This window comes from Heterocephalus glaber, unplaced genomic scaffold, assembly GCF_053883595.1.
Source record: "Heterocephalus glaber isolate CG9 unplaced genomic scaffold, H.glaber_assembly_v1.0 deba00001543, whole genome shotgun sequence".
In the NCBI taxonomy this organism is placed as follows: Eukaryota; Metazoa; Chordata; class Mammalia; order Rodentia; family Bathyergidae; genus Heterocephalus; species Heterocephalus glaber.
Genome location: NW_028258336.1, coordinates 1245182 through 1271159, shown reverse-complemented (window position 1 = coordinate 1271159; position 25978 = coordinate 1245182). Strand labels below are relative to the sequence as shown.

The window sequence follows — 25978 nt, the reverse complement described above, 5'->3', positions numbered from 1 at the left end:
ACAGATAGAAATCTTTTCTAGTTTTTACTACAGAGAACTTGATAAACTTGATGACATTTGAGGCAAAAATATCAATTCAAATATGACCTATTAGCCCATACTATCTGATGAAATACTGGGTGGGAATGCTCGTACTGTATGAACTAAAAGAACTTCATAGATGTAGCTGGTGACATTTCAGGGTAATTAAGTAGATAGAAAAAGTTAATGGAAAAAATATGCCTTGGATTAGACCCTGAAAAATAGGTACAGCTTGAAGAAAGAAAAAAAGGAGACTATCATTTTGATTCATGGACTTTAAGGATTTATTCAAAATAGATTGCAAATTACAAAAATAATGGCTTTATATTTGGCAAAAGCAGTAAATACAATCATGTGACATATAAGGAGATTTTGAATGACGGCAGACTGCGTATATGATGATGCTTAGACCATGTAACCTAGGTGTGCAGTAGGCCTTACCTCTAGGCTTGTGTAAGCACACTGCTATTTGCAAGATGACAAGACTGCCTACTGACACATTTCTCAGATGTTCCCGCCATTTAGTGATGCATGACTGCATTTTTAGTGACAGAACCATCAAAAGCATCATTTGGGGGTTGAAAGCACTGTGCAGCTCTATCAAGTGAGGGTTCTTTTCTTTATGGAGGGAAACTAAGATTTGCAAAGGCAAAGCACAGGGTGTTTCCAGAACTTTGTTTTGACATTTTTGGGGTTTTTTTTGGTACCAGGGATCGAACTCACGGCCTTGTGCTTGCGAGGCAGGCAGTGGCACCACTGAGCTAAATCCCTGGCCCTCCAGAACTTTGTTGATAGTTTGTGGTTCCCTGTATTTCTAAAAGACTTAAATATATTTAAAGCTGAATAGCAGGTTTTTCTGAATCATGTGTTACAGCTGCCCTACTAATACTTGCATAGCTAAAGTAGATTTCTATAGGGCAACCAAGGTAAAAATAGGTCCATTTAACTTTGAATGCCACCTATTATAAGTGTATTTACATATTTCAGATTTCATGGATATATTCGGAAATATTAATGTTGCATTATTGAAGCCTAATATTGTACCCTCAAGCCTAGGGTGGAAAATAAATGACTCTTTCTCCCCCTGCCCTTCTACACCTGTCAAAGTTAATTTTTAACCACCAGTGCATTGCAAAACATTCATCCTGAAGAGCCTGGTTCATAAATCTTGTTTTAAAAGCTCTGGGCTTGGTTTTCAACCAAGACTAAAGCAAGCAGTAAGGAAGAGGGAAGTGACTTTCAAAGAGTTTTACTTTTCTCTGATTTATTTTTTATTAGGTTTAAAAATGTGGTCTGACATTGGAAGGTTGTTTCAAAGGCAAGAAATGAAACCTTGAAAAAAATGCATGTATTGAAATGGGTAGAAGTAAACAGAGGCCATACCAAGTTTTATCAAAACAGAAATTTTATGTGTGCTCTGAAAGACACTCGCCCATTTACTGTGTATATGTTGGAGGGTGGAGTTGGTTTTACTTTTGTTTTTACAGTGCAACCTTCTCTTTCTTAAAAGGGACAAGAGCCGTCTGGGGGTGGGTAGCAGGGGAAGAGTTTTTTATTCTGCTAGGCAACGGGTGCTTTTTAGAAAGCTTGCTGAGTATGTTTGATTTTTTAAGTATTCATAAAACTGGATATATTTATAAATGTAAATGGACATTCTCCTTAGTGCAGGGGTATTAAAAGTACTGGATATAAAGTAATGAATTTACATCACCTTAAAAGGCCTAAGTTGTCTTAAGTTAAAAATTATGAAGGAAGCATTTATTTTATCTTTAAATGAAGATTTGGTTCATTTTTTTCTTATTCCCCTTTCTAATAGCCTTTTGTTCATTAATCTTTAAAAAGCTTTTATTTGATACTTGACAGTGATTTGCACATATCAACGACAGTGTTGAGAGTATCAATTTCAAACATATTTTAATGACCAAGAGACATGTTCCTGACTAGCTGAAATCTGCTAGAAAGTGAAATCATGGCTGGTTTTTGCCTCTGAAACAATTTTTACAATTACGGAAAAAAAGGAAAGGGATTCATATTGTTTTAAAGAAAGCAGAAGGTAAAGTTGGTGCTTAGTAATATGTGTAAGGTTTCCAAGGAGGATGGGGCTTTGAGAGCTCAGATGCTGACATTAAAAGACAAGTTTTCTTAAAAGAGCTTAACTACCATTTGAAAGCTATTTCCTAAGTATTATAACATGTGTGACTTTGATTAGTGAGTCATGGGTTAGGTGACAGTTGTATAGTTACGTTTATTAGTTTGTGTGATATTTTGGACATAGTGCAAGAAGCATGAAATAAAAAAGTTCATGGCTTGCTCCCAAGTCAGTCATTTACTTGTTCTGCCAGCAGAGGGCTCCCTTTTTAAACTAATAGCAACCGTGTGCCTTGCAGCTCACTTTTGAAAGACTAAAATGCAATGTGAAAAGATTCAGCTCACGCTTTCAGTAATATAATAGAACCTCTGTAGTAGATGATTATACATATTGTGAGAGATTTGTTTAAAGCAAAATTTCTCAGTCTATTTTAAGATTGTGTTCCTGTAAGTAAAGGGTGCCTATCCTGCTTTACAGTGAGTAATTCTCTGAAACAAAATATATTGTTGGATTTGCAGAGAATTTTAATCTTAGAAGGGTTTGGCATGGCATATGTGACTCCAGACAGGTACGCTTAATAAACTGATGTGTCCAATATTTCTAGCTTTAGAAAGGCTATTTTTAAAAGTAGGGCAAGACTATGCAGCTCGCAGGCGACCAGGGCATTCACTGAACTACCCATGTATCCCTTTTCAGCAGACAGATTCACTTACAGACTTTATTCCATTGGAAAAATAAGTTTTTCAATACTCTGTCACATCAAAGGAAAGTTTATAAAACCACATTTGTGTGGCTTTAGCAGCACTTGGTAGATAGATAGCTCAAGGGACCCTGCAGTCCGTGCCTGCTGTTGGCCTATATGGCCCAATGTTGGCACTCACATTTGCCTTTATCACTGAGTGTGACCCCTGACTCACCTTCCATACACAGGATGAAGGTATTAGAACCTATGTTTCTTCAAAGGGAATGAAAATGAGGTGGTTTTTTTAACTTCAGCTGAAAATAGAAAACAGGAAAAGCTCGAGTTTTGTTTGAGATGTGAATTTTTTTTTTTTTTGCATGTGGCTTAAAAGAAATTACCTTCAGTTTCACTTGATCTTAGCCAAAAGGCCGAGAAGCAATCCCTCCAATTTCATTTGTCAGTTTTGACTTTCTCTGGCAGAAGTAAGGAGCAAGGACAGTGGGTGGAGAAGTTCAGGACCAAACCTCAGAAGGTGGGGTTATTTTTGCTGTAGCATGAAGGAATCATTGATCTCCAAATTACTTTCAGGTTCCCAAGCTTGGGGATTCAGAGACTTTGCATTGCTATTGTACTCAGGATCATACAGCTAAAGCTGTCTTTTTGTGGGAAAAATCTTAGTTCTTTAAAGAGTGGCCCACAGTCCTAAGTCTGGTTCATTGCAACTTTCTCAAAGAAAGGATAGAAATCTGGTAGAAGCCCCCCCCCCCCCAGACGTAAACCTAGCGCAGACACCTCTTGATTACTAGAAAGTCATATTGCCATTTAAACGGGAGTTGAATGGACATAAAAATAGCCGCCGTGCTTTGCTTTTTCCTAATCTCTTCCTGGTTGTGCTGTGGAGTCCTGGGGTGAAGCTCCAGTCGCCTTCCTGCGGCTCTGCTCTGACCCTGTGAGCCCGAGTGCGGTGCCAGGCTGGGTCTTTTAGGGGCTTCCCTTCCTGCGACACCTGCGGGGCAGTCTGTGCGAGTGTGTGGGAGGGAGAGGCGCGGGAGTTGGCCACCAGCGGGCCTCTGTGCTCCCGGCTGTTCCGAGAGGTTCAGGCCTTGACAAGCTAGGCTTTGATTCTATTTTCTGCTGAACTAGCTCAGCCACTTCCTGTGCTGGGCTGCGCATAGTGCCTGGCTTCACTGCCGGCTACTTGAGCCTGGAGCCAGCCAGCCAGCCAGCGCGCACCGCGGCAGCCAGTTAGACTATTTTCAGTCCCCTTACAATGGCCTTCTCATTTCCTTGGCGAAAATGAGCAAGCTGGTCTTGCATTGGCCACTTGTCAGCCGATGACAACTTTGACTTTGACTTGGGCTCCCCTCCCCCTCCCGAAATCCTTAGCTCAGCAAATATTTGAACCTGCCCAAGTTAATCATGAAGCTGCGATCTTTATCTGCGGGAGACGTGCGAGCGCACCGCGCTTTGCCTCCCTGGCACAGTAGTGCGATCCGCGATCCGAGATCCGGGTGGCTTTCTATTAGCGAGCCGGCCGCGCAGCAGCCGGGCGGGCGGACAGGACGCGGCTGGGCTGGGCTGGGACTGGCGCGGGCGGGGCGCGGGGCGGAGGGAGCGGGCCCCGGCCCGGACGAGGGACGGCTGGACGCCCCGGTGCAGGGACCGAGGGTCCCCAGCCCCCGCCTCTGCGCGCTCACTGTGCGGTGCGAGCGAGCTCGGCGCCGGAGGGAGGGGAACTTGGGAGAAGAACGGCTTGTTGGATTTTTTCCCCATTGTCGGATACAGGCATTTCCAAGGGAAACTGTTGAAATGCATAACCTGCAAAGTAAGTTGCCTTTTCTGCCTGTGGCTTTTGATCTGTGATCAGTTCCTGGCTAGTCTGGTCTCGGGGTAGGTGTGTGCGCGTGCATCGTGCGTGCGCGGAGTGTGTGTGTGTGTGTGTGTGCACACACGCGCGCACGCCCCGTGAATGCTGCCTGGAGAGGGCAGATGGGAGATTAGGGGAGACACTCCCTCGCGTCCTCTGGGGATCAGTGCGAGCGAAAGATGGGGTTTGGGTTGGAGGTAATGAGCAAGTGCTGGACTGGAAGTCGGTGCCAGGCGAGGGCTGCGCTCCTCTTCAGGCTGCGTTGCCACAAGGGCCAGCAGCAGGACTGGCTCACACCCATTGCTGCCCGACGCGGGGCCAGGGCCTCGCTGGTGTTAGGCTGGCCACACCGCTTGGAGGACTGGGCCCCTCACACTGGGGCTGAGGGTAAACATTTTTACTAAACTACAATTTTTTTTTTCCTGAATCTTATTTGAGAACATAATCCCCCTCCCTGCCGCTTTTACCATTTTTATTTGAATTTGAGTTTAGTTTTACCTAAAACCTTAGGCAAATAGAAAAGTGTGAGGGGGAGAAAGTGGGAGGGGACAGAGTGAGCCTGCCTTCTCCAGTTCTGGGAAAAGAAATTAGAGGAGATGCAGACCGGGCCTCCGTCTGAGCTCTCATCTACTTCATGATTCCTAAGTTGACAGGACGTCTAAGAGACTGAATTTCAGGGGCTTCTGTGTTTTAATTGTCACACAGTGTGACATACGTGTGTGCATAGACCACGGTGCCCGCTGTATTCTTAAAGCGAGCCTCCTTTACATGGGGGGTGGTTTCTCCCACACAGAATATTGTGAATGTCAAAAGCAGTTGTTCACAATGGGAATGTGCATTAGTCTCCAGTGAGGTGACAGAATTATATGCAGGAGGACTTTGAAGAACCAAAATTAATCATTAGATTTATAGCAAAATTGATTTCTTTATATTAAATGTGGCTAATAAGGAATATTTGTTCTCTGGGAGGCATTTGAGCTAGAGGGAGAAAAGAAAAAAAAAAAAAAAAGATTACATCACCTTCCTTTTCGAGCAGTATTAGCCAAAGACTGGTTCATCGGTGAAATACTTTGCAGAGATCACTATACCTCCACTACCTCTACTCTGCCTTCTAGTATTTTCTTTTTGGAAGAAATATCTACTTTTTGCCTAGTTTTGTTGAACCCCGGAATATTGGAATTCTTACTAATGTTGGCAATTAGGTGTATCTCTGCAATAGTAGGCATCCTCATTCTCTGCAAATTTTTATTGTCATCCTATAAAGCTCATTTTAAACTATGGTATATTCAGTCGAGGAAGAGATTTTGTCTATACATTTTTAAAAATTGTCCTTTCTATGTGGTACATTTATGACAGTGTTTTAAGTTCTGAGCTCTTCCCAAATCATGCAGGACTGAAACACCCAGAGTTCTTGATCCTTCTACTTTTTAACATATGTGAGAGTTATATAAGGACTGTAAAATACAACAGAAGGATACCATTTTGATGCCTTTATAAGATTTTTTAGACCAAGGAATGGCAGGGCTATCTATAAACCCAGATGCACTGGGGGGAGGGAACAGCTACTAGCTGCAGCGTATCAGCTTTTGTCAACCTGCCAACGGTGGAGAGCATGCCATGCTGCAAGGAGTAATAAAGGAATTACAAAACTCACTGCTGGAGGAGAACAGTGAAATTAAACACCTTTGGAAACGATGAGCCTGTGTACATTGCGGTTCTGCTATGCATGGGTCCTTGGTGGGGCTCGGGACTGTATGAAGGCTGGCGTAGAAGGAAACTGATGAAGCAGGAGTGGTCTGGTGACATTTTTCTGACTTGATTGGCTGGGGTGTGTGATGTAATAGGTTACAGTGCAGCCCCTTGTAGGTTTTAAAATGAATTCCAAGACACCATTACAAAGAAAGCCAGACTCTTTTCTTATAACTGAGCTCAACCAAGGAAACTCTTGCACAAATGTACAACACTGTCTGGAATATGGAAGACCTGGATTTAGAATATGCCAAGACAGATATAAATTGTGGCACAGACTTGATGTTTTATATAGAAATGGATCCACCAGGTAATACTGCAATATTAATGGAGAGAGCTTGTTAATTTTGTGGCTTTTTAATTTTTTGAAAGCTGCTGTTAACAGATCCTCTTTTGATTGCTATTTTTACTAATTTGTTCCATGGATGAAAGTCAGTATGATTATAACTTGAAAATTAAAGAGACTGTCAGGGGAAGGAAGCAGCTAAGGATGTGTGTGGTAAATGCCGATTCTTGAATGAATATGAATTAGATTTCACTTTTTCACTGGTGTCTTTTGTTAATCATGCATGGTCCTCTGCTAGCTGGGGTATATTGTTGTATATGGTTGCTTTAATTAAAATGATGCCTCCTTTTGTACTGCATTTCTCTATTGATAATGGCTCAGGACAGCATGGTACTTTAGCCAGCATAAAATGTAGTGCTAATTGCAACTCAGTTCTCTTTGACCCCAAACTCTTCTGAATCTGATTTGGGGACTTTGCTCTCTCGCTTAGATTAAGATACTAGAATGCATAAAGAAGTTGACTTTCCATTTTTCAGACCTAGTCTTTGTAAAATATCCTTGATGGACACCTGAAATGATTTTTTGCAAAAGTTAAAATAGTAACTGTTTTAAAACCGTGACTTCAAATTTAGCTAAAAATCCTAGATTTGTTTCCTAAATTTTCTTCTACTCTTAGCCTTCCCCTAATTAAGAAATTCAGAAACACTGCAGTATTTTATCTGTCACCAAGTCATTATGTATACTGATTTGACATTGAGGAAGGGAGACTAAGGTTTTTAATCAGACTTGGCATATAAAGCACAGTTTATCCAGCAGAATATTAACATGAATACTAAGAAGATTTAGGTCACCGATGAGTTTCTTAAAGTGGCTTTTGGCAGAATAGTGCCTGAACAACTGAGATTAGAGAAACCCAATTCCTTCTCTTAAAACATACTTATCTAGGTGAGCTTTTCGGTTACTGCAAGCAACAGCATTTGTGGGGAACAGAGACCAAGTTTGTGTTTTACAATTAAATGAGAGAAAATTAAAGCCACCTTATGTTATTTCTGCTGTTTATATGTTCATAGATTTTTACTTTAGATGAATTTGCCCAGGCATACAACTTTAATATAGCCAGAATCTAGAAGTAGAAAATTCACATGGTCAGCTCAATTTATTCATCTGTAAGGTTCTGTCTGTCACTCTTCTTTTCAGTTCTCTTTTTGAGCTCTGAAATGGTTCTTTAAAAAAAAAAAAATCTTCTGTGATGCATGGAATTATGAATTACTGGCATCTTTGTCAGTTATTCTAATTTCTTTTTTGTCTGTTATAGTGGAAATGCTATTTTTTGAAACATATTCAGCCTAGTTTTAAATGTTCAATTGGAGTTGGGATTACAAGCAACTTTTTCTTTCTCTTTCATCTGTAGCACTGCCTCCGAAGCCACCCAAACCCACCACGGTAGCCAACAACGGTATGAATAACAATATGTCTTTACAAGATGCGGAATGGTACTGGGGAGATATCTCCAGGTGAGGCCACAGGACTGCTAAATTCCATTTTTAGGAAACCATCCAACAAAAGCATGAAGCATAGTTGGTTCTTTTCCAAAGACAACCAGAAAAGTCACTGAGTGCTGAAGTACTGGGGTGCTGGATGCCACAGGAAATTAAATACCTGGGAAGTTTCATTATTGACAGAGATGTCAGGAGGGCTCCAGGTTGACACTGCACTGCCCCCTCTTAAGCAGAACTTTAGCAATTAATGTCATTGTCTTAAAACACAGGAACATTAAATGACATTTTTTAAAGCATTTTTGGGGGAGTCAAGAGGGAGTTAGGGGAAACCTTTATGGGGCTTGTGACTTTTTATGCTAATTGGCTACAAAAATAAATGTACCTCAGACACACCAATAGTCAAAGGGTACCCTCCCTTTGTTATTTTTTCTCATGCACTTGTTTCTAAGGAGACTAAAATTGATAAAAATTTGTATACAAAGAAAATTAGTCAGCTCTGAAAATGTAATACCTACATATAAATCTAGAGGCACAGGATGTAGGTATATGGGGACTTGATTAACTTGCTGTGAACCTCAATCTGCATTTAAAATCAAGTCTTTTAGGGGTGGGAGTATAGTGGTGTAGTACTTACCTCGCATGCACGAGGGCCTGAATTCAATCCCCAGAACTCAAAAAAAAAATTTTTTTTAAATGTATACGTAGGGTCACTGAGTTCTCAGGGTGGTAAGCATTGTTTTCATTTCAGGGAAGAAGTGAATGAAAAACTTCGAGATACAGCAGATGGAACCTTTTTGGTACGAGATGCATCTACTAAAATGCATGGTGATTATACGCTTACACTAAGGTGAGTTAGGGAATGCAGCTGAGATTGGGGTGTTTGGGTTAACATGAAAGCATACTTCTTTATTAGGACGTTGTAATACTATTATTTTTCTATATATTTACAGGAAAGGAGGGAATAACAAATTAATCAAGATATTTCACCGAGATGGAAAATATGGCTTCTCAGACCCATTAACCTTCAATTCTGTGGTTGAACTAATAAACCACTACCGGAATGAATCTCTAGCTCAGTACAATCCCAAACTGGATGTGAAGTTACTGTATCCAGTATCCAAATACCAACAGGTAATCAAAACTGGTTATCATGATGTGTGGACAAGATACTTTCAAATTTAGAAAACATTTTGTGGTAGATGAATCAGATTTGGAAACTATGATAATAAAATTGCAGTTTTAAAATTGCTAAATCAATTAGTAAATTACAAGATTTTTTTCTTGTTACCTCTTTTGTTAAGCAGCTGTTATTTCATTAATACTTTATCAATTGATTTGATTTTGCCCTCTAATCCTTTAGGATCAAGTTGTCAAAGAAGATAACATTGAAGCTGTAGGGAAAAAGTTACATGAATATAACACTCAATTTCAAGAAAAAAGTCGAGAATATGATAGATTATATGAAGAATATACTCGTACTTCCCAAGTGAGTATTCTGCGAAATTGAACTAAAAGTTCAGAACTCTCAGTTATTAGGCCCTAACACATGTTATATTCATCTTTAAAAAAGAAAAAGGAAAAAAAAGGCTGAGATTTGCAGATGAAGTGGGGGAGGGAGATCATTTCTTTGTGCGTCACTGTTGGCCATTCTAGCATTAAATCTAATGAACCCTGTAGTTAGCAGAATAATAAATTGAGTCCACATGATATCTGAAGGGGTCACTGTTTTAAGTCAATTTGACAAAGTCCCGATTGAAGAATTTTGCTTAGGCTAAAAGTGCCACAGAGTTATCTGGTCTCTGAAATGGAGATTTCACATTCAGATGCCCTGCTGTGAAAGAAGAAGCCACCTTTCCTGCAGTCTTTCTAAAGACTTGTGCCTCTCAGATAGCCAGGGGGAGAAGGCCATGTGAACACTATAAACTAAAATGATTTAAGAAAGCTGAATCATTCTCCATTGACTGAGAATATTCTCCATGTATTTCTGTGATACTATTTCAGTGGGTTTTATGAATTCTTATTCCACTAACAGTACAGGTGACTCTCATGTTGGTAGATCTTTCATCTATCTGCACATGTACTGGCTTTTTCTCTTGTCCTTAATCCCTAAAGGATACCATACAGTGTTCACACAGCATTTACATTTATAAGTAATCGAGAGATGATGTAGAGTACACAAGAGGAAGTCGACAGGTTCTATGTGATTCCCACATCTCTTTCTATAGGGCCTTGAGCGGCCATGGATCTTGGTAGTAGAAGAGGATCCCGGAAGGTCTCTTGTGATGATACCCTAGGAAGATTGTACTTTGAAGCTAGATGATACAAATCAAATTGTTCTATGGAAGGTATAACATTGTCTTATTAAACTTCTGTTATAGGAAATCCAAATGAAAAGAACAGCTATTGAAGCATTTAATGAAACCATAAAAATATTTGAAGAACAGTGCCAAACCCAGGAGCGGTACAGCAAAGAATACATAGAAAAGTTTAAACGTGAAGGCAATGAGAAAGAGATACAGAGGTGGGTGAACCATGAACATTTTTATTGTCCTTGTGCTGGAAATAACCACAGTCTTTTAAAACCGCCAACTCTCGGCGATCTTTTTGCCTCAGCTTCCCAAGTGCTGAGACTGCAGGCATGCATCATCATGCCTGGCTTACAGAGATTTTGACCATCTTTATTGTGAAAATATTCTTATTTTCATTATCTTTATTTTTCTGTGTATCTATAAAAGATCGAGGATCTGTTTACTTCCCAGTATTTTAGATAATGAACAAACCTATTTGAGAATTACATTATCTACTAACACTGTGATCAGATATTAGAAATGTGCCATACAACTTATTAAAATAAAACTGATCTCATTTTCTGTGCTTTGCATAGTTTAAAAATGGAAAGAACATGCTCTTTACCTGAGGAGCCTTATCTTGCTGTGATCTGATAATGAAACTTTTCATAAACTTTGGGGAGCTTGCATGATGTCCTCAGGTAATTACAGATACATTTCTCTTCCTTGCAGGATTATGCATAATTATGATAAGTTAAAGTCACGAATCAGTGAAATTATTGACAGTAGAAGAAGATTGGAGGAAGACTTGAAAAAGCAAGCAGCTGAGTATCGAGAGATTGACAAACGTATGAACAGCATTAAACCAGACCTCATTCAACTGAGAAAGACGCGCGACCAGTACTTGATGTAAGTATCGGAAACAGAGCCCTGGGAGGGAATAACTGTTAATTGCTAAAATTAAGGATGAGTTATTACTGCATTCTTTTTTCACATCTTTTACAGGTGGTTGACTCAAAAAGGTGTTCGGCAAAAGAAGTTGAACGAGTGGTTGGGCAACGAAAACACTGAAGAGTAAGTGACTGTAAAACATGGGTGATAGCAAAAGGTTTTTCTCATTTTAACTGACTTTGTTTTTATAACAAGGGAGGAAGTTCAATAAGTTTGGAACATCTCATAGGAGAAAAGTATATAAACTGAATGTCATCATCTAGAATTTTTAAAATGGAAAGTTTAGCTAAGGAGAACTTGGATTTATTTTTACCCTTAATTGTATAAAATAACCCTATGGGTCTCCATAAAGATGTTCCTGAACATCTGAAAAAAATCCCCAAATATTTTTGGAGCACTCAGAACAAAACGATGTTTAGTATATTCTGAAGGTTAAGGATATGTTTGGCTTGAATTATGAAAACTGGCATTCTTCCTAAACAATTTCCTGGTCTAAACTCGGTAAACAGGACCATTTAATACTTTTCCCTCCCCCCAGGTACCTCAGTGTGATCGCTGACCTGAAAACAGAAATAGTATAAGTTATTGCTAACAATTTGTCCAGGGTCGGGGTGGGGGCTGTTTGCATTGGAGGATAAACGTGCAAAACTCAACACAGAGAGGTAGGGCCAGGTCAGCCACATGGTGGTTGGTCCAACTAGGGTTGGGTCAGAGTGGGGCAGAACTGGGTGGAAGTAACAGGAGGGCTCTTCCTAGGGGAGGCTCTGGGGCAAGGTGGGGGTACCCACACTCTTCACTCAAACCTTCTATCCTGCCTGCTCAGCCAATATTCACTGGTGGAAGACGATGAAGATTTGCCCCACCATGATGAAAAGACATGGAATGTTGGCAGCAGCAACCGCAACAAAGCTGAAAACCTGCTGCGAGGGAAGCGCGACGGCACTTTTCTCGTCCGGGAGAGCAGTAAGCAAGGCTGCTATGCCTGCTCTGTGGTGTACGTATCTCCATCGCTCAATTTCATGCATTGATTTTGATTAAGGATTTGATAAAGGTCTAGCCTTGAAGTATCATATAGTACAGTAATGTGAACCAGGAAATAAAATAGATATAAAATCACCTTATAGTCTAGCCAGAAGTGTCTGTCAATAATGTCTAATAGCAGGAAACCTGCCATTTAGCAGGAAGATTGGGGTTTAGGTTCCAGTTTGGCAGCAAATTAATCATGAGACATCAATAAATCTTTTTTTTTTGGTACTGAGGATCGAACTGGGATCCTTGAGCTTTCAGGGCAGGCGGCAGAACCACTGAGCTAAATCGCCAGCAGTAAATCTTTTCTTATCTTTAAAATGGAAGGGCTACCCACTCAGGACCCCTCCTGCCCTCAGGAGCTTTCCTATCAATCAATATCTTCCTACTGAAAAAAAAAAAATGGAAGCACAATGCCTGTGGCACCCTTGTCCCCCCTTTTTTCCTTCCTAAATCTCTTGTAGATAGGACCTAGGGCAATTCACTTGAGAACAGCACCAGTACAGAAAGTCTGCTTTAAAAACGGGTCAGAACAAGAAGAGACATATATTGATTTCATAATGGTCTGGGGAGTACTTTAAAAAGTGAGTCTTGGGTCACTGGCATTACCCTGTTAGAGAAGTAAAAGCCTTCTGGTAGAGGAATGTTCTAAAAGTACAGTATACTCCACGACCAACTTCTAAGAACTCTTCCTTCAGGAAGAAAGGAGTGAGATCTTTGATAGGACAGTGGAGTAGAATACAGATAAAATGCAGGTGGAAGGTTGTGCAGACCTTTCAAAGTGAGCCTGAAAGAATCCTATTGAAGATTACCAGTGGAGCAGTAATATTGCTGGTCATACAGTGACACCATGCTTGGAAGCTGCCTTTTGTCACGTGTTTATTCTGGCAGGTACCTGACAGTCATTATCTCATTTCATTCTTCAGGAAATTGCATGTCTGTTACAGACATGTTACTCATGTCCTCTTTTTACATCAGTTTAAAGATGAAAATACAATGGCTCATTGTAGCTGGCCCAAGAGCTTGTCTCTGCTCAAGGCCCTCAGCCAGTCAATAAGTGACAAAGCTCAGACGGAGGTCACAGCCACCTAGGACTCTTTCCCTAGTTTGACATGGGCTGCATGCAGAGTGTGGTCTTGCAGGAGAATGACTTTGTTAAAAATGTCTTACGGAGTTATGAGTTGTTCTGGACAAACTCAAAAGGCTCTTGTGTTTCATGTCTTCCCCAGGGTGGACGGTGAGGTCAAGCATTGTGTCATCAACAAAACAGCAACTGGCTATGGCTTTGCAGAGCCCTATAACTTGTACAGCTCCCTGAAGGAACTGGTGCTACATTATCAACACACCTCCCTCGTGCAGCACAACGACTCCCTCAATGTCACACTAGCATACCCGGTATATGCACAGCAGAGGCGATGAGCGCTGCCCTACGATCCTGTTCCTGACCTTCAGCCACCCGAGGCCTCTGGGAAGCAAAGGGCTCCTCTCCAGCCTGACCTGTGAATTGAGCTGCGGAAACGAAGCCTTCGTCTCTCTGCAGATGGGACTAGAGCTTTCTTGGACAAAAAAGAAGTAGGGAGAAGGCAGACAGCCTAGGGCTGCAGGATGATCAGCTGTTTCTAACCTGGACTGCTTATCCTTCTTTCTTTTTTTATTTTGGTTTAATTTAAAGCCACAACACAAAGAGAAAAAGAAATGCAAAAATCTCTCCGTGCAGGGACAAAGAGGCCTTTAACCATGGTGCTTGTTAATGCTTTCTGAAGCTTTACCAGCTCAAAGTTGGGACTTTGGAAACCAGAAGGAAGATGGGGCTGAAGAGCCTGTGCCTGAGGGTGCTGGGTCCAGCCTGGGTTACCCTGGGTGTCGCTGTGCACGGTGAGCCCAGACACATCGCACTGTGGATTACTTCATTTTCTAACAAGTGAACTCTATGTAGCAGAAAGCCACTTCTGCTCACGAGGGACATTTTGGGAGGACATCAGTCCATGTACGTTCAGAGGAAAATCTATTATAGCAAAGTGCCAGAAAGTGTTTAAACTTGTCGAAACAAAAAACAACCCAGCAACAGAAAAATGGAGCTCGGAAAACAGGACTTAAAGTGACATTCAGTATATAAAATATGTACATAATATTGGATGACTAACTATCAAATAGATGGATTTGTATCAATACCAAATAGCTTCTGTTTTGTTTTGCTGAAGGCTAAATGCACAGCTCTATGCAATTAATTTTCATTAAGTTATCAGTTTAAAATGTACTTTCAGAATAAGCTTCTTCTACCCCAATTTTTGTTGCCTGAAAATATTGTTGTCCCTGATTTTTTGTTAATATTCATTTTGTTATTTTTTTTAAAGAAATGTACAGAATGCCAGTAAAAAAGGCTTCAGAATTAAAACTATGAAATATTTTACAGTTTTTCTTGTACAGAGTACTTGGCTGTTAGCCCAAGGTTAAAAAGTTCATAACAGATTTCTTTTGGACTAAATGTTTTGTTGGGCAGTGCCTGATAAGCTTCAAAGCTGCTTTATTCAATAAAAAAAGAAAGATATATGAATATGACAAAGTATCGCTGAGTCCAACAATGTTGTTTTAAGACTCTTAAAATACGGTACCTAGCAATGTTGTTTCCTAATGGATTGTGAACTTCTTGAATCTAGGGAGCGGGGAACGTAGTCAAGGGTTGTACCAGGTAGGGTTGGGGGAGGGGGTGGTGAGGTGGTATGCACTTTCTCATGATTACAGAGAAGTGAACAACTGCAAAGTGAAGTTGCTTATATTTCAGTCTTTTTCCACTTTGACTTTCTAGTTGGCATCAATTAGCGACAATTACAAACCTACTGTAACTCTTAACCCAGTGCAGCTGGTCTGTTGTTTTGTTTTGTTTCGTTTTTTGTTTTTTTAAGTTCATATGAAAAGCTGAGAGTCTGTCTTTGGATTCCTGGAACAGTGCTCCTCTTTGTTTAGCACACTGGTTTCAAGGTATAATCTCTGCATTTAGAACATGTGCTGTTTCTCTAACATGAAACTAGTCACGACAACCAACATTGACTTTTTAAAAAATGCGCGATCTGAAAAAATATTTTTAGCTGGGTGTTTGTTATTTTCCTAGCATTCCATTCAATTTAGGACACGTAGCAAGGAGACACAGCACATGGCTACTGCTATGGGCTGTGTGGAGCTTGTTCAAGCCCTGGCCATTGCAGGAATCCAAAGGAGGAACCTTCTCATTTATCCAAATAATGGTGTGTTCCACTTCACTCTGGGGAAAGGCAGGGGGTGAAAGTGTCATCCTTGCAATTTAGGGTGGCAGTGAGAGTTCTCCCTCCCAAATTTGCATATGCAAAAGCTGTTGTGTTGGAAGATATTGCAGAAATTGTACATGTGTTGGGAGCAGGAAAGGCTGGTTATAATCATGGTCACTGCTCCAGCAGATAACAGTGGATCTCATAGTTTTCGTGTCCCTTTCTTCATATTAGTTTCACTCACAGCTTTCTCTTCCCTTCAAATACAAAGTGAAGATAACTTGTTTTGTCTTTTAAGTGTTCTTCCCTTTAAAAAGCTTTTGGAAGAATCAGCCTTAGTAGCTGAGTTAATGGTCTGTAGAATGTATTACTTTTCTTTACATAAAGTCAGTCTTCAGCTAGACTGTCAGCCCTCAAACTTGACTTCTGATCTGACCATCTCCCTCACATCACCAGACAAGTAATGTTTTTCCCTGATGTTAGTCTGTGTCTGTGCTTTAAAACTGGTGGTGAGATCTTGCTACAGCACACAGAAGTCTTAACAGTTAATAGTAGTTTATAAAGTAGGTTTGTGTGTTTTTGTTTTGTTTTTGGGGGGTCTTTTTTCTCTTTTGGTAGCACATCATGTATGGTATTCAATACAAATAATTTTCATTTATTTTCTAAACTAGATCTGAGATCGAATGTCTCATTGAAAACTACAATTTTACTATTTTTGCTTCAGCGTTGCAAGATGACATGCTATTTAGGCGGTCACCTCTTTTTTGCATCTCACAAGCATAAGTGCAATAGATTTTTCATTGAACAGAAGGAAGAATTTATTGTTCCATCCATCCATCAGCTAGTTACATCATACCTATTCTGCTGAATGCATTTTTGATGACAGTGTAGCATGCCCGCCACTATTGCCCTTCTAGCTGTTTGGCCATCAGGGCTTTGTGGGTTCAGCCAGACAGCCATCTTCTAACGTCTGAGAGGCTGGTGAATATGAATGGATACAGCAGAGGTATTCCTGATTTGTGCTTTATCCATGCATCAGTTTTTCCCACCATGTGTAGCATCCAAAAGACAAAAGCCAGAAGCCAGCTGCAGAGAGGTTATGAAAGGGCTGTAGAAGGGGAGCATTGGGACCTCATGTTCCACACCAGAGTGATCATAACCATGTAAAAAGGCAAAAACAACGTGTTTGCAACATGTGACGATGTCACTGCCCTAGATATATGTATATATGTATATGTGCATGGACTATGTTTCCAGTACACCTTTCAGCCAAAACAGATTTGCAGTGAGTTCAAGTACATAATAAGCAAATGTCTAGTACAGTTACTGTATATGTATATGAGTTGTTTTTTCCTTTGAGGTTGCTTTGTTTTGTCTTAGTAAGGTGAAAATTGCAAGTGAAGTGAGAAGTTCATAATTCTTTGACTTTATTTCTATTTTTAGAAGTTACTCCTTTTAGGGAGCAGGTCTGGATGACTCCTTATCCTGGAAATCTTTGTTTACTAGTGTGTCAAGTCAAAATATGTTTATGTGAGCTGTCACCGTGGGGACCCAATTGCTTTGTCGTATAGCTGGTTATGAACAAGTAACGTGTTGGGAAGTCCTACTGATGTTCCTTACTGGGAGAAAAATTCTGCTGGTTTAACAACTGTGCTTTTGCTATGCGTGGTATCCAAGTCAGTTGGAAAGCAGACCCTGCTGTCTTTGAATTTAGGGTCAATTTAAGAAAGGGGCAGTTTAAAGCACAATGCCTCACATGGGACAAAGTTCCAAAATCCCAAATTCTTATTTTTAAAAATCGAGTTATGTAAAATGCTAGAATAATGGGTGGGGAGGGGATGGAATTGAGTAATTGGAAAGACCATTCAACTTAACATTAAACTTGTCACCGTGAGAGAGCATTAGCTGCCCAGGATGCTGCTATTTAAAAAAAGAAGAAAAAAAATAAAAAGCAAAACAAAAAGAAAAAAACCTCATTTATACATGTGTATTTTTTAAAGCTATGATCTGTTCAATGTTTTTACAAATCTGTTTATATGACATTAAAATTGGTCTTTTGATGAGAGGGAGGATGTCATGGTCAGGTGTAATTTTGCCTTTACAAGGCAACTGGGGTGGGGGGTGGGGGGGGAGTGTGCCTCCTTGATGTTTTGTTCAAGTTATAGATCAATGGAGCTATGTCTTGTTTTAAGTTGCTTTAATGCATTGTATTAGGTCTTCATACAGAATAAAGGTTGTTTTGAAACTTAAGTTTGGGTTTGAAATTTCAGTTATCACCTAAGAACTCTTTCTAAGCAGCTCACTCACTCTTGGTTTATAAATGTTGTTTTTGTTTCTGTTGATACGCACCTACCTTCTTTCATTCCTTTATCACATCTCATTTTTGTAACAGGAGGACAGTGAACAGTGGGTGCCACCAGTGTGCTCAGTGCTACTTGTATCATTTCACTATACTCAAGGGTGCAAAAGAAACACCCCCAGCTGATACCACTTCAAGGCCTGTTCTTGCTCTAAGAAAGCAAGACTACATTGTCCCTCTATCCTTCTCTCTCCACCATTCATCCCCAGAAGTTGAGTTGACAACCATCCTATAGCAACCATGGTTGGTTGTTGATGGTCTGATTTGTCTCTCTTGTACAGTCTTAATATTTTGAACACATAGTATAAGAACAGTATCCAGTGGTGTGACATGGGCTGTACATGGAGCTAAGCTATACCCCAAATGCAAGTTATACACTATTACCCAATTAAAAAACAACTCCTACTGTGAAATAGCTCTCCCATTGGTTTTTATGGCTAACAAATGTATAGTATGCCAGTTTGTAGGTTAATATCAACTCTCACCCCCTTTACACTTAGGCACAGGGAGGGCTCTAGGTGGGAAGTAGACATGGTCTATTGATGGTCTAGAAATGATAATTTCTGCCATGGCAACGACTAGAATTCTTTGCACACTACTGTAGTGCAGAAATTCATTTCCTGCCTTTCCCTGCTCTGTGTAGAATCATAGAACAATATTCCCCAGATCTTTATCCTTGTACTTTCTAGGTTTCTCCATGGCTGTACCAACTGCCAGGCAAACCCCCTTTCTCAGGTGAGCACCAGCCACACTAGCTCCCAGCCAAGGCATGAGACACACTGCCTCTGCCTGTCCTTGCCCCAAAGGCTGGCTGCAGATTTATGCTGTTGCTGAGCCTCTAGTTTGCCTCTGCACCCCTTTTTGGTTTCTGAACTCTTCCATCACCTGAGTTATTTTCTTTAGTTCTCTCTGTAAGAGTCACACACCCCTTTATGATGGGGACACATTCTGAGACATGTCATTAAGTGATTTTGTGTGAATGTGGCAAAGTATCTACACAAACCTAGATAGCATAGACTACTACACACCTAGGCTACAAGCCATATGTGTGTGGCATAGCCCACTGCCCAAGGAAACAAGAGAAATAAAACAACATGAGGTTAAGTCAAGCACAAGAGAGACCCAGTGTACATGGGGTGCATGGAGCTGGTGCCACTGTGACATAGCATGCTGTTACACAGTCAACATTTTTTTAATATGTAGAAATGTACTCTCAGAAAATATAGAAAATATAGTACTGTATAGTAACTACATAAGCCAGTAAGTCATTTAGTATCAAGTATGATCTAGTGCACATAATGGGGTGTGCTATATTTTTATATAACTGGCAATGTAGTAGGTGTATTCATACCAACATTACCAGAATCATGTGAATTATGTGTAGGGCTCAGTGACACCAGAAAGGAATTTTTCAGCTCCATCATAATGTTATAGGACCACTTGTATCTATACAGTTAACTAAAACATCATTATGGGACACATAGGAGTCATCTCTTTTCGTGACTGGCCTCTGATTGATACACCAAGTGATTTTACCTATTGAACTGTTCATACACTTTATCTGATTTTATCCTTCCACAATTAGAGGAGTTGCAACATATGATTCCCCATTCCAAAGATGAAAAACTTGAAGCCTTCCTGAAGGTCATGTGGCATATCAGAGCACAGAGAAGAGTATTTAGGCCACCTGACCCAAGCCAGAGCTCTTTGCTGTGCTAGGAAACAGCTCCAGTAGGAAATGCACGAGAGAGTTCAGAGAGTTCACCTGCTGGGCACTCACCATAGAACCCTCAGCTCGTAGTGCACAGGTAGCCAGTGACCGAGACCAGGGGACAGCGTGGACTCGCTGCAGCACAGTGGTCCCAAAATGCAGTCCCCAGACCAACACCAGTTGCATCAGCATCACTTGGTAACTTGAAATACCAATTGGCAGGCTGCATCTCTGACCAACACAGAGCGAGGTCAGCCATCTATGTTAACAAACTGTGCAAGTGATCTTAATGCATACTATAGTTTGAAGATCACTGCTTTAGATCACCTGATTATTGAAATCTATTCCTACTATTTTAATTGAGAGCATTACCACTCATGAGCAATATAAATTTTACTTTATGGTATGATATGTACTCATAGTACAGACTCCACAGAGGAAAGAAAATAGACTGGTCTGCAGTTTAGAGACCAAGCCCGGTCTTATTTCTGTCCGTAACCAGCTATAGGAACTTGTGTCACATCTGTCCAAACCTCCTGCTTCTTGTCTGTGATATCAAGGTATGGGTCTGCACAGTCCTGAGACTCCCTTTAGATTCCAGGAGTCTCCAACCTACAGACAATGGACTGGACACACCTATATTATAATAAATATTTTTTTAAAGGAAGTATTGTTACTTATATAGATTAACTATATGTTTTATATGTGGCCCAGCCAGATCAGAGCTATCCAACCCATGGACAAAAGGTCGGGTATGTCTGAATGCTGTGCTGTACTGGATGGGACTAGTCCAGCCCCCAGTACTTCATTTACAGTTTGGCTACAGTTACAACCCACAACGCAACTGGTAACTGCTGACCACTCTGCAATTGACTGAGTAATGGCCCTTGGGTGGTCAGTGAGATAGCCAAGGAAGCACACGAGCAGAATTTAGGTCTAATTGACATCTTAAAAGCTATGTTTCAAGTGAGTTAATATTGGCAGCAAAGTTCTTGCCACCATAGAAGGGAGGATATTTGGAATTACCCTTCACCATCTATCAAAGCATGAAGCATCAAGAGAATGTGACCTACCAAATCCCCCAGAGCATGACAGTCAGTGGGTAAGTAGAGCCTGTTAAGACCTAATACACCATCAGCCCATTTAAAACACCTTTTCTCCCTCTAAATTTGTTCCTTTAAAAGTCTATGTAGAAATAATCCTGTTGTGATATCTTAAGCATGAATAGTTATAAATGATTGTTCACTCTCTGAACTTCAGATTATTGTCTCAAATATAGCATTTTGTAATTTCCAGCTTGGTACTGATGTCATAAATCAGCTCAAAAGAAAAAAAAAACTGCTGAGATGCTTTTGGAAGAAGAAAAAGAAAGATAAATGAGTAACCACTGGCACGCTTATCTGCATTTTGCTTTCCAGAAGGAAATGTAGAAATTCCCATCTTGCTCAGAGCACTCAGTCAGAGCAATCTGAAGCATGATCTCAGGCTTAAATTGTTGTTAAATAAAAACTCCCAAGCCACACCTGGCTCAGCACATGCAAGGGTTTGGCCTCTAACAGGAGAACAAGACACTCAAACTTCAGCTATCGACACTCATTGCCCTAAGGAATAAATTACAAGATAGCCCCATTCATCACTGGGATGGCTCATTAGAATTAGGTTTTTGACTGGAAAATATACCATACATTGTGTGACTAACCCACTGGAACCAATTTATTTATAGAGCTTTCATTTCAGAGCTCAATGATTTATAGTCTGAGCCCCTCACAAACCAAAAAATATGGATAACTTTATCATGATGGAGAAAAGGTGTTGGTTACTTTATTTAATATTTATAGTAGGTCCTCAACTTATGAACATTTGAGTTGTGAACTTTCACAGATATGAATAGACCTCACAGTGGGAACATTCGTAGATGCGAACAAAGAGCAGAAGTAGCTCAAGTGTCTGCCAGACATTGTCACAGTTGTGCTGCTGTGTGCTTACTGTGCAGTGCTATAGTGCACAGTGGTACGGAGCTCAATTAGAGCCCAGGATGTCCAGAAGCAAGAGGAAAAGCAGTGGTGATGTGGAGGGGACTGCTAGGAAGTGCAAAGCAATGTATGTTGCATATTTGTGTCAAAAGTGTTTGATTCACTCAGACTTACGAACGAATCCAACTTCCAAACATTCTCCCAGAACAGAACTTCTTCATAAGTCAGGTACTTACTGTACTGTCATCTAAGAGAAGACTGTGCCACATGGTTTGGAGTTTAAATAGCTGCTGACAGCAGTGATCTGTTTCTTTGGACCCATGAGGGTAATATTTTGATGATAGCTTATTGATTTATACAACTATATTGAGCATCTACTATGTGATGGACACTGTACTTTCCTCTGAAGTTCGAGTGACAAGGCAACTGGCTGCCCTCAAAAAGGCAAGTCTGCTAGGGGAGGCAAACTTAACTCCCACCTGTCATTATAAGAGTTATAGTAGGCAGGAATAAACAGTAAGACTCAAAAGACCAGAGGGAAAAGGAATTATGTAAATCTTAGAGAGGAGATGACATTTCAAAGTTACCTAATCTAGAAAAATGGGCCACAGAGTGATGGCTGCTCCTCCTTAGGCTTTATGGGAGCTCATGTTGAGGCTATACCATTAGTACCATTGCTTTTCAGCAGAAGTGTTCAAGTGCCCTCAAAGGCACTATCTCCATTTATCAGGTGCCTCCTAGAAGTAAATGTTCTCATTTGTGGTTTCTGTGCTGCAGGTGGTTCAGAGCTGACATCACACCCTCAGCCCCAGGGAGGCTGCTGTCCACCTATCCAGGGACAGATGCCAAGGCCTCACTTGGCTCTTTGTCTTGGCACAGTGGAGTGATCTGCATGCAATGCAGCTGCACTTGTTCCTTTTGTACTGCCCGAGAAAGTCTCAACCCTTGGGCGTACCTTAGAGTTACCTCGGCATCTATAGAGTAGGAATCCAGACCTATTGAAAATTGGAAAGAATGGGCAGTGAGAAGTAAATAAGATGTTATATTGAAGGCGCCAGAACATGGCTGGCATCTAATAAATGAAAGCCAATAAATAGGGTTGTTGGTGAGACTTGCCTATCTAATAAAATTAGATTCCCAAGGATCACATCTATCACTTTTGATTTACTATAGTTCCTCACATAGGGCTGTACATATGGTCAATCAATGAAAATATATTTCCCTAACTTTTAAAATATGCATCTTATGTAAAAATATTTATGCCATCATTACTCATAACTTTACCCACTTTTACTGGACCTATGAGCACTGGGTTACACATAACTAAAAATCACTGATCCATGCATGGTTGGCTTTTCTATTAATTATTCTGAAAAAGCATGATATAATGAATTTATTAAACACAAATATGACCAGATTTTTTAATGGCCAACATAAAATAGACGCAAAACAAGTAATGAAAGTGGAAGAGAAGTGGAAAAGTTATTGAAAACAATTTATATCTAAGGAAACTTCCAATAATTGAAGGAAAATGAAGTTTCCTATCAGCCAGGCCCTTCCTAAAAAATGACCACACAATGGTTTCATAAGAAGAACTTTTTTTTTTATACTGGGTATCGAACTCAGGACCTTGCACTTGCGAGGCAGGTGGCAGAACCAATGAGCCAAATCCCCCCAGGCCCATAAGAAGAACTTTTGTAGGTTTATTGTGAGAGAAATATTTCCCTCACCCTGATACTTGAAAGGAATCTGTCCAAGGGGTCTTTGTAAAATGATAGTGACTCTTACACAATATTCTTGGTTTAAAATTTTTCAGATACATTCCCTGTATAGTGCTTTTTTATTCAGCTGTGGCAGAAATAGAATACTTTTATAGAAAGGAGAGTTAGTGGCGTGGCTCTAAAACTCTGCATGAAGGATGGCTTGTTCATTTCCTAGCACCTTGTGGGCTGTACCCACTTGGCCCTGCCTGAGAAAAATGTTCCATGAGTTCTGCAGAAGAAACAGGCTGCAGAATCCAGGCCCATCGCTTACATGCTGGACTGTTGCAGGCCAGAAGCTCAGTGGTGAATCCTCATGCTACTTACTGTTAGTTTGGGTAATAAAAGTGAATGCAGGGCTGGGGATTTAGCTCAGTAGCACTGCGTCTGCCTTGCAAGTGCAAGGTCCTGACTTCGATCCCCAGCACCAAAAAAAAAAAGTGAATGTAGCTTTTCAAGAAGGCCTTGTGACATTTCTGGCAGTGCCAAGTCTCAAAGCCGTGGGGACCTGGACTCTACATTGCTTTATCTAGACATCGGCTTGGTCTGGTGCCCAACTTTTATCATGTAAAAATGTGGCATTACATCTTGTTCATAACTCTCCAAGGAATATACTTGGTCTACTTTAGTTTTACTGCTTTCCTCCCTACACTCTGGGTGTGCTGGGGATCAAACCCACAGCTTTGCACATGCTAAGTAAATCCTCTACCTCTGAGTGATACCCCATCCCTCCCCCTTTTAACTTTATCTCTCAAAGATAGATTTCAATTATAGATTTTAGCAACAAGTTATGACTTTTCCTAAGGGGAGAGATTGTACATAGAACTTTTGAGAAGTTTCTACAAAAACGTGAGGATGCACAATAGGATGTAGGAGGTTCTGAGCAGCCTGTGATGAAAGACATGTGAAGGGAAAGTGTTGCTAGGAAGCATATATTTGTAAATCCCTAGCAAAACTGCATGGCCAATCACCCCACTTCCCCCTAGATTAAAGAAATTGAGACTTGAAGTGAGGGTGGGCCAGTAGGGCATGCTGAGAAATGCTCAGCCATCAGCTCTTCCTCACAGCAATCTGTGCAGAGCCGGGAGAGATACAAAATAGCATACAGCTACATGGATGAAAAAAACCTTCAAGAGTACTGATGATAAAATATAGCAAAACAACCAGGAAGTGGTAAGTTTTGAGTATATATTTGATTATACTTATATGACTTAATTTTTAATGATACTTATAATTGATTTTCAGTTTGTATCATTTGCTTTTTAATAATAGCTGTGTATAGCAAGTAGCTGACAAAATAACTTGAAAGCATAGCAGTTGGCTCTGAGTTGATCTCAGTCCGCTCCAGCACACTACTACTGACAAAGTGCTCAAATCTTAAATTTAAGGAAACTATGGGAGACGAGTTAGATGTTAGTATACACCAACAGGTGTGGGCCTTACATTCAGCTTCTATATAGAAGGATGTTTACTAAGGAAAGCAGAAGTCCGACACCAGACCCCTAACAAAATCAGGAGAAGTAGAGTACTTAAGGGTATCATTTATGTGGGAAATAAATATGAACCAATGACTGTCAGAAGTGCTGCCTTATCCCATCACAGAAAAATGGCCCCCTCATCTAAAAATAAATCAAATTTCAGATTTAAAGTGTTAATAATGTTTTAAATTATAAGCGTTACATTATTCAAAAACTACAGTTAACTCCTCACTCCCATCCCCACATATCAGTAATTAAAAGATCTAAACAGAAACTTACACAATCTCAGGCAGAAACTATATTCCCGGAACCAAGTCACACAGATTTCCTGATACAGAAATTTTACAGCTAATCACTAGGCATGTGAAAAGTTTTAGTAACTAGGATGAAGGGGACTTATCTGAAGGGTCAGAGAAGAAATTTGTGAAACAAATCAACTCCAGGAAACAGGAAAAAAAAAATTCTCCTTGAAATTTGAGAGAGCCCTGTGTTTATGAAAAGGAAGTCATTTGAGCTCAGGCCTAGTTGGCATCAGATGAAATACACTATTAGCAAATTATAAAACAGTGTTGTCAGTAAAAAGCAAATGGGATGCTATAGAACAAACTAGTAACTTAGAAGAACAATTCAAGATATCATCTCAAAATACAGAGAAAAAGAGAAGAAATCCAAGATGGCTTCACAGAGGTAGCAGCATTCAGTTCCCTCCACAAGGAACCAAAGCAATGGACAGTCACATTTGAGATGCGTACTCTGCATGGGAAAACACAGGGAATCAGCAAGAGAGAATCTTAAACCTCGTAAGATTCAGAGACCTGGGACAATAGCAAGAAAGAGGAAACAAAATACTGTGGCAACTGCCACCCAGGCTTCATTGCCCAGGAGGAATTGTCTCTCCTTTTTGGGGATAAGGATGAAAGAGGAACTCCTCCAAACCTATCAGTGGGGATTCTGGCTACTGAAAAGTTTCACAACTCCAACAGGGCTGGAGCTCACT

The 25978-nt window shown here is 40.4% G+C and overlaps 1 protein-coding gene and 1 long non-coding RNA gene across 8 annotated transcripts in view; one reads left to right on the top strand and one right to left on the bottom strand.

Annotated features, from left to right (window-relative positions):
- Pik3r1 (phosphoinositide-3-kinase regulatory subunit 1) overlaps window positions 1-17950 on the top strand; it is a 138040-nt gene extending 120090 nt beyond the window's left edge. For 5 of the 7 annotated variants that reach the window (XM_087189520.1, XM_087189521.1, XM_004862838.4 and 2 more), the window contains 9 exons: window positions 8106-8208; window positions 8942-9040; window positions 9144-9324; window positions 9554-9679; window positions 10572-10714; window positions 11214-11390; window positions 11487-11555; window positions 12256-12426; window positions 13688-17950. In XM_087189520.1, coding sequence (XP_087045646.1) covers window positions 8106-8208; window positions 8942-9040; window positions 9144-9324; window positions 9554-9679; window positions 10572-10714; window positions 11214-11390; window positions 11487-11555; window positions 12256-12426; window positions 13688-13877 — 1259 coding nt within the window. In that variant the 3' untranslated portion in view covers window positions 13878-17950. Of the gene's footprint in view, window positions 1-3886; window positions 4618-4671; window positions 6719-8105; window positions 8209-8941; window positions 9041-9143; window positions 9325-9553; window positions 9680-10571; window positions 10715-11213; window positions 11391-11486; window positions 11556-12255; window positions 12427-13687 lie in introns of those variants that run through there. The other 2 variants (XM_004862842.4, XM_004862841.4) reach the window with 2 other exon arrangements.
- Window positions 1-25978, bottom strand: part of LOC110345489 (uncharacterized) — a 53072-nt gene that overhangs the window by 4001 nt on the left and 23093 nt on the right. The window lies entirely within an intron of this gene.